Raw genomic sequence first — 9,326 nt, 5'->3', positions numbered from 1 at the left:
CGCACTGAATATTATTGAAATCAAATTTTAATTTGCCCTTTCCTTTTACAAATTGTTTTACAGTAATTGTCATATTACCTGATTATCTTATTGAAAAATATTGAAAAATATTATTACAAAAACTATTGGACATGTTTTGACCATTTAATACCAGATAGATATATAATTGTTTGAAAAATATAAGCTCTTTTGTACAAACAAATAATATATTATAACTTATATTGATCCCTCATAAAACATGTAAAGAGGATACATTGTGTATGTATAACATTAAGGGGTTGACCCCAAACTGAATATGACCTGGATGGAGAATTGTCTCATTGTCAGTCACACATACATACACCAGATTTAATTAGTTATTGGTGAACAGGGAAAAAATACTTCAGAAATTAAAAAAATGTCAAAGTACAAAAAAATTATAATCGCTCGCCTTTACTTTTCAAGCTTCGCCTCAAAAAATTGCAAATTAAATATTTTTTTAGAAAAATTTTCAAATCGCTCACTTGCCCCAAATTTTGGAGTCCAAAAATCCGTAGAGCAAGAAATTAAATAGGTGTGGCCTAAACGGAAATTTCAACAAACGTTATTACATGTTGTATACATAGGAGATTTCGCTAGCTAAACAACCAGGGTTAATATTTCAGTTTACTCGGGACAAGACCGTACCAATTCAAGAAAATTACAATTTTTTTCTAGTTTCAATGGTTCATTATAAAGTTTGATTTTGCCAGTTTTTAATTTATATGTAGCAACAGTGCTTACAAGGAAGCTATCTAAGAAATAGTTATAAATGGTGAATTTGGCTGAACCCATCTCTTTTTTAGACGCCATCTCGAATCAGTGGAACGTAATTGAAAACTGTACCGATAGAAATGTTTCAATGTTCATAACTTTACTCCCGTCCGCTATTCGTCGGCGTTATCAAACGATAAAGACTTATCACATAGTGTGTATCTACATGATCCAGACGATGACTAGCACTAGTGGGGCAGGTTTTGCCTACCATTCTGAAGAACTTCCAATCGCCTTAGGTATATATTTGGTACAGCTTCTGTTCCTGGTTCTAAGCTTTATATGTTTTTTTTTAAATGTCTGTTTTCATCCGATTTTTATTAATTTGGTATCTTTTGTCTTTATTTCGAAGTCTACGTTTTGAACAAATTATATCAAATTGATCAGAATTGTCACCCGCCACATTTTCAATTATGACATTGATAAAAGGAAACATGTTTCAAAATAAGTTTTTTTCCCTGATCGGCAGCAAAACGTTTGTTTTTTGTGTGTTTAAGTGATGTTTTGAGATATGATAAAATTGGTTATTTTGGATGTTACCATGACAAAACCCATTCTGTATAGAGTGTTATTATAGTAGTTATCAAAGGCACTAGGTTAATAATTTAGTACGCCAGACACGAGTTTCGTTTACATCAATTACGCTCATATCACAAACTATATAATGTCAATCAAGAACAAAGTTGAAGAGCCTTGAGGATCCAAAATTCATAAAAATACGGCTAAGGTAATCTATAGGCCTTTAATCAATACTGTACAATTATTTGACAAGAAAATTCGACGACTTTTGTTTTTCTTTTCAAATTAAAACATATAAATATGATAGTTATTATTTCGTTGACTGATGTACCCATATTTTGATTTTTTGATTTATTGTGTCTGTTTAATTAACGCATCAATTGTAAATAAGTCGGAACTAAACACATTTATTCTAAAAACAGTTGCTGGCATGACACGGGTTATGTTCTTCTCATATATGTTTTGTGGTATGATACTAAACCCCTAACGGGAAGGATTGTGCCTGATGTTCATATGATGAAATCATAATCTTTCAGTCAGTTTAATTAAAGTCTGGAGCTGGCATGTCAGTTAACTGCTAGTAGTCTGTTGTTATTTATGTATTATTGTCATTTTGTTTATTTTCTTTGGTTACATCTTCTGACATCAGACTCGGACTTCTCTTGAACTGAATTTTAATGTGCGTATTGTTATGCGTTTACTTTTCAACATTGGTTAGAGGTATAGGGGGAGGGTTGAGATCTCACAAACATGTTTAACCCCGCCGCATTTTTGCGCCTGTCCCAAGTCAGGAGCCTCTGCCCTTTTTAGTCTTGTATTATTTCAATTTGAAATTAGTATGGCGTTCATTATCACTGAACTAGTATATATTTGTTTAGGGGCCAGCTGAAGGACGCCTCCGGGTGCGGGAATTTCTCGCTACACTGAAGACCTGTTGGTGACCTTCTACTGTTGTTTTTTATTTGGTCGGGTTGTTGTCTCTTTGACACATTCCCCATTTCCATTCTCAATTTTAAATATAACGGAATTTGATGAAACTATTATTAAAGTGAGAGGGTTAGCGCTACAGAACCAGGTTAAATCCACCATTTTCTACGTTTGAAAATGCCTGTACCAAGTCAGGAATATTACAGTTCGTGTCCATTCGTTTTTGATGTGTTTTGTTTTCTGATTTTTCCATGTGATTATGAACTCTCCGAATTGATTTTCCTCTAAGTTCAGTATTTTTAGTTATTTTACTTTTTATATTGTACATAAAACTGGTATAATAAAGGAATGCATATATCCTGTAAATTAAAAATGTCAAAACAGGTGATATATTTTAGTCTCATGATGTATCATCCATAATACCTTTAGTTTATGATTTAAGGAGGCTCGCGGGTATAAGATTTTCAGAAAAAAAATATTTATTACAAATTTTACAAATTACCTTTAGAAGTTGTCACTTTATCATATGGTACAAGAATCATTCCAAAACATCAATACGTGTTGGCCCCAGGTGACTTTTAAAATGTAAATATCAATGACAAAGCTCCAAATTATCTCCCTTTGGTGCAAAACTGCCATTTTTCGGCATCAACATTGAAATATCTTTTTAAACTCCTCGGTGACCTAAATTTTTATTGTTGTTTTCGAATAAGCTGTACATCAACTAAATAATTGTAAAATTTAAGCGATTTCTGTTATTTAATTACTTTGTTATTTTGATATTAACGCTATTTTTCATATTTGGTCAACAGAAAAAAGGGACATAAATAAAAATGTATGCTTCTTTCGAAGGCAGATTGTGAGCGTAAATGAACGGTGACCCCATTTTTTTTATTTCATTTTTCTATTAGGTATAAGATAAAGATTATTTAAAAAAAAAATATAGCGAAATCATATATTAAATAAAATTGTTGATTAAGACCTGCGAGCCCTCTTAAGGTTATCAGAAACTAATTCTTCATAGATCCCATGATTGAGATATTGTGGATTCATTAATATTCGTTGGATACCAATTTTCGTGGGTTTCGTGGGTACTGGTGAACCACGAATTCAAGTGTCCAACGAATAGCATATTTTGAATAGGCTTTGTATACAGTGATTCATAAAACCACGAAATCAAATATCCACGAATATGCAAGTTTTCAGCAATCCACGAAAATTGATATCCACGAAAATAAATGAATTCACAGTATTGTATTTTAAGCCTGACGCGAGTATATATCAATAGTGTATATAAGTAACACAGCTAAGTAGACATGATATACGAGCTCTTTATTACATGAAGTTGTTGTAATAATGTCCAAGTACTGAGAGTTCAGCAGAGTGTTCCTTCATTAGACTGGCTGATGCATCGACCCAAGTACCTTCATTGTGGTGTATAAATCTACTAGTAAACCATGAGTATCGAAATACATACGGTGCAGCATCCAAAAGCGGCAGAGCATCTTTCATAAATCGAAGCTGTTCATTAACTGACGTAGTATGAGGACATGCGAATTCGGTCAGCCATATTGGTTTATGGAATCTATTCCATGCGTCCTTAAGGTATGCTATGAGTTGATGTGCATCGCATCTATAAGCATGGACAGCCACGTGGTCAATTCTGCAATTGTGACATTGGTGTATAAACTGTTGCAACCAGTTAAGATTGGTAACTGCAGGACTAACTAAGATTTTCCCAGCAGCCTTTTTCTCTACTTCCTTCCACATACTGACAGCTTGGGCTACTGTAAGGTTTGATTGTTTATGGTGGTCAGGCTCGTTAAACCCTAGAAGATATTGTGCATTTGAAGATATATTCAGGTCTCTATTAAAATTTTTAGGGTTAATCATCGGTACAAACCCTGCTCTTACGTTAGATGTCGGACAGTGATGTTGAAGGTGCATTCGATCAGGCGAATGTTTCCAATTATACCTGGAAAAAATAACAATAGATAGAAAATTGACTGCTTTAAAAGAAAATTATGTATAAGAGTATAGGTGAAATAGAGAATGAAAAAGAGTACATAACATTCGGGAAAAATAGAAAGATAGTACTTTGGTGCAAAATATAAAAAAAGAATAAATTTGTGCTTTGTATGCGGCGTAATTTTGTGTGGTACGTTACATCTCCGTAAGGAAAATAAGTGACAACAAACTTGATAAGACAGACCCTAAAAAACATAAATCTAAAACTCATAGTGGTCATTTATTTTATTGTATCAGCGTTTATTCATGTTGTCCAGTCTACTCAATCCCATTGAACAATTTTGTCAAGCATGTAGTTGAGTGCACACTAGATAACGATCCGATGTGTCTCAACAGTATATATATTGTATGTTGACATTATAGCGTTCTCTAATACCTTTATAAATTATTATTATGTATTTGTCGAACTAATGACAATCAAACGCAATTTTTACAACTTGATATTTTGAAAATAATCAATAATCGAACACAATAAAATACATTTGAGTTATTTCATACACATTAAAAATGTAGAGGGAGAAAATGATCATGAATCCAATTGATTTCAAACATCTATTTCTAAATCAAGAGTGGTCTGTATTTGTTGTTGTCAATACACACTGGCTAAAATTGATATTTTGATTTCAATGCATTGAAATCGCTGTTGAAAAACAATAGATTTTTTTTCTATCATGTGGATTATGAATGTCTCATACAAAATCTTAAAACAATACAGATAAATATCGACACCGACAATTTTCTTAAGTTGTGCCACATTCACTGTGTTGCTGCGAATAGCAGATTAACGAGTATAATTATAAGGCAGCGTGCCAGTTCATGAACTATCGTAATAAAAAGCAATTTTCTCAAAATATTATTTTTAATGAAAGACATTTACATCAATATAGTTATTGAGCTTAGTAAAATATTGTATTGTGTTATCACTGTGTTAACTAACCATTAACAAACGTTAGTTAATGTGACTTCATCTGTACAGTAGTACGCGATTAGCTCATGAAACTGTGGAACTAGTTTACTCACCATTAACTAGCGTTAATAAAGATGGCGTCATCTGTACAATGGTACGTTGGGTTTCATGATATTGTGGAGCTAGTAAACTTACCATCAATGAACATACGTAAAGATGGCTTCATCTGTACAATGGTACGTTGGGTTCCATGATATTGTGGAGCTACTTAACTTACCATCAATGAACATACATGCAGATGGCTTCATCTGTACAATGGTACTTTGGGTTCCATAATATTGTGGAGCTAGTTAACTTACCATCAATGAACATACGTAAAGATGGCTTCATCTTTATAATGGTACTTTGGGTTCCATAATATTGTGGAGCTAGTTAACTTACCATCAATGAACATACGTAAAGATGGCTTCATCTGTATAATGTTATGTTCGGTTCCATGATATTGTGGATCGAGTTAACTTACCATCAATGAACATGACATTGTGGAGCTAGCTTACCTACCACCAATGAGCGTTGATAAAGGTGGCCTCAGCTGAACAGTAGTATGACATAATCCATGATAGAGTGGCGCTAGATAATTTACCACCAGCAAACGTTATTAAATCTGTATTCAGCTGTACAGTAGTTTGCTATGTTCCATGCTACTGTGGTTCTATTTTACTTACCATCAACAAGCGTTAGCCAAAGTTAATGCATCCAGACAGTAGTACGATGGGTTCAATAATAATGTGAAGCTAGTTTACTTACAAACAACGAACGTTAGTAAAGATAGCTTCGTCTGGTACGATGGGATTCACACTTTGTTGAGCTAGTCTAACCATCACCAACAAACCTAAGTAAAAGAGGCGTCATCTGTACAGTGATGCCATAGGTTCAATATTGTGGAGTTTATCTACGTACCACCAATGAACGTTAGTAAAGGTTGCTTCATCTGTACAGTGGTACGTTGGGTTCCATGATATTGCAGCACCTTTCTTGTGAGAAGCCACGGTAATGTCGATGATACTGAGTAGAAGTAAACACAAAGAACCAGACACCATCAACACTTAACAGATGAAAAACATATGTGTGAATTCAAACATAAAAATGTGTATTACATGTCGGTTTCTACTTTAATGTTGTGATAATATTGATTAATTATTATGCTTTAAATAAAACCCCTCATTTATTATATTTTCTGGTCTGTCTGTCTGTGGGTTCGTTCGTTCGTCCGTTAGTCCGTCGTACCGTTGGTTCGTCTGTTCCACTTAAGATTACAGTTTTTGGTCAAGGTATATTTTTTTTTTATTAAAGTTGAACTCCGAACAACATTAAACTAAGTCACATGTTCCCTTGAATATGATCTTTCTCGTTTTAATGCCAAATACGAGGTTTTATCCCATTTTCACGGTCCATTGAACATAGAAAATGGAAGTTCGAGTGAGGCATCCGTGTACTTTAGACACATTCTTGTTTAGGTCACTATTACTGATATATGAGTTATAATCCGATGTATCAAAAAAGTCCAGCGAAAAGCAAATTATCATTTGGAAATCTAAAAACTTAAATCATTGAATCAAATATTAACGAAAATAGCATTTCTTCAAATTCAAGTAAATATTAAATCAACAGTATTGTTTTTACATTTCAATTAATCATATCTATATCAGAAACTAATACAAATAATTAACGGACTTTTTGTACATACCCATAATGAAACTACGAATCAAAATCTGAGTAAAGTACTACACCAATATAGTACCAATACACTGAAATGAACTGATAAGCAATGATCTAGATTATAATAATTGAACTGTAATTCAACTTGTCGGTGAATTGGTGAGACCTTGACGAGATATTATTCCTGCACGACGTCCAACTGTAATGAATATCAATGGTTGCTAGCTATATGTTAATATTTGTCGGTACTCTCTAATATCATATTGTGAAAGACACAGTAAATTTTATTTGATTAAAATTAGATTGTGCTTAAAACAGTTCCCTCAATCAATTAAAATTGATCATCTGCCTCGGTGCACATAACATTTTACAGATTGAACTATTCAAAATGAGATAATTATATCTCATGAATTTTTCACATATCGTTTGTAAATAAACCTCATGGCACATTTGATTTGTAGTTAGATAATACCAATAAAAGAAAGAAAAACATCGTTTACAGTTTAATGTTTTATAGTTGAGTGCGCTATTTTTGGTGCAATTCATATCAAAATATAAATGTTTACAATCTCATCAATATACCATCCCAATATAGACGCAATTTTGATCTTTTATCAAAATGTTCAGTTTGGGACGTATGTCCTCCGTTTCTATACACATGGACTCTCTTATTTTGGATGGAATTTGATAAAATATTTGTAAAATTATATTGAAACGTAGTGAATGATAACATTGGCATTAAAACGAATAAAAATTGTATGAATTTTTTTTTTTATCTAGCCAACATTTTTTTATAACAAAATGCAGTGTTTTTTGTACAAAAAAATGCATTATACAACTTTTTCTGTAGTCGAGCTTTACAATGTCAGACATTTCAAAATTAATCTTTTGACGATTGTTCACATCATGGTTGATCGTTATACGCCAAATAAATAGTACTTTGTGCGCAGCCTCCGTTCAAACGGATAACCGCATCTTAACGTCTTCTGATTCTTGTCAAAAGTCGACTAATGTGTTGCTACGGGATCAGCAACCATTCTTGTCGAAGGGTATTGTTTATTTCATGACGTGTTGGAACTGAGGTGTTCCTTTCGTGAAATTTACGCCCTATAGTGTCCTATATATGCTCGATATGGTTCAAATTCGGGCTACGATTGGGACAAGGAAGATAAAGCGAATTCCATTGGAACAATGGATCTTCCTCCACGACGCTAACTTCCAACTTTAGCGGGCTCTGCACTATATTGGATAAGGGCATCTGTGTGTTTGTTCGTAGGTCAATGTGACCGAAATGGTATTATTGCACGATAACCAGTACCGAGGAGCCGATCTCGAACAGTTCATGTTTAAAGGCTCATGTATGGTCATTACTCTCTTTTTATGATTGTATTGTTTATAATGATTTCACTCTGACCAACCTTCGTCATGCTTGATTTTCCCTAACAAATGTTATAGGGGGTTTTCTTGACCGTGGAAGGTCTTTAACATTGTTTATTGCCTGATTTTTATTCTCAAAACCATTTATATTGGAATGGTGATGACCAACAATACGTGCAGTTATCAGAACGACACACCTGCTTCCCTCATGATGATTATATGCCATCTTGCTGCAGTTATGATTTGTGGATGACCAATTACAAGGTGTCAATCACATACATTTATAAAATTGGTTATTGTAAGTGTTGAAAACAATGAGGATAAATACATCTGTTTTAGTGTTAACGAGTACTGTAGCTGCATGTGCAGAACTGATAGAGTCGATATTTATTGATTAATTCAGATGATAGTAAAATAATGATTAACTAGTTCTATTCCAACAAATTATTCAACAAATAATTAAAAAGTGTTTTTTTTTTTAAATTTGAATTTCAATTTGGTGTTGCAATACTTTTTTCCATGTGTTTAGTTTCATGACATTCATGACATTGCTTTTAACGAGGTCTTGTTCTCTATAGAGAGAACTGTAAGCGTACCACGAAAACTTGTACAGCTCTCCGCAGTTTCACTTTGAGTTTCAAAAAGATCCAAAACATCCTGTTTTTCAAGTCTAACACAGCACAATTGACTTCCTGAATACCTGTTTTAAATGAGCCTTTCTATTTCCATCCAAATGGTTGACCGGTTTAACTGATTGACTAATTGATCGATTCATTTCTTTGTTTGAATTTTTATGTAGTACCAGGTCTGCTCATATAGTTCCCTTTTGATAATAAGAGCATGTTTTCTCCAATGGCTTTATTCCCTTTTCCAAAAAATGAACACAAATATATGTATTCTGACATCGGACTCGGACATCCTTTTAACTAAGCTTTATTGTGCGTATTGTTGTGTGTTTGTTTTACTTTATTGACTAGAGATACAGGCGAGGGTTAATATCTAAAACACATGTTTAACCCCTCCGCAATTTATCCATTCAGCCCAGTAATCAGCACTT

At 33.4% G+C, this 9,326-nt stretch overlaps 1 protein-coding gene across 1 annotated transcript; it reads right to left on the bottom strand.

Annotated features, from left to right (window-relative positions):
- Positions 1-3,555: 3,555 nt before the first annotated feature.
- Positions 3,556-6,262, bottom strand: LOC134695137 (uncharacterized). Its single transcript, XM_063556325.1, has 2 exons — positions 6,134-6,262; positions 3,556-4,213 (listed from the first exon to the last, which is right to left on the bottom strand). Exon 2 carries the CDS (start codon positions 4,183-4,185, stop codon positions 3,574-3,576), a length of 612 nt encoding a protein of 203 aa, XP_063412395.1. The 5' UTR covers positions 4,186-4,213; positions 6,134-6,262; the 3' UTR covers positions 3,556-3,573.
- Positions 6,263-9,326: the final 3,064 nt, after the last annotated feature.

This window comes from Mytilus trossulus, chromosome 13, assembly GCF_036588685.1.
Source record: "Mytilus trossulus isolate FHL-02 chromosome 13, PNRI_Mtr1.1.1.hap1, whole genome shotgun sequence".
In the NCBI taxonomy this organism is placed as follows: Eukaryota; Metazoa; Mollusca; class Bivalvia; order Mytilida; family Mytilidae; genus Mytilus; species Mytilus trossulus.
Note: the sequence above shows the minus strand (reverse complement) of the source record. Positions and strands in the feature narration are given on the sequence as shown.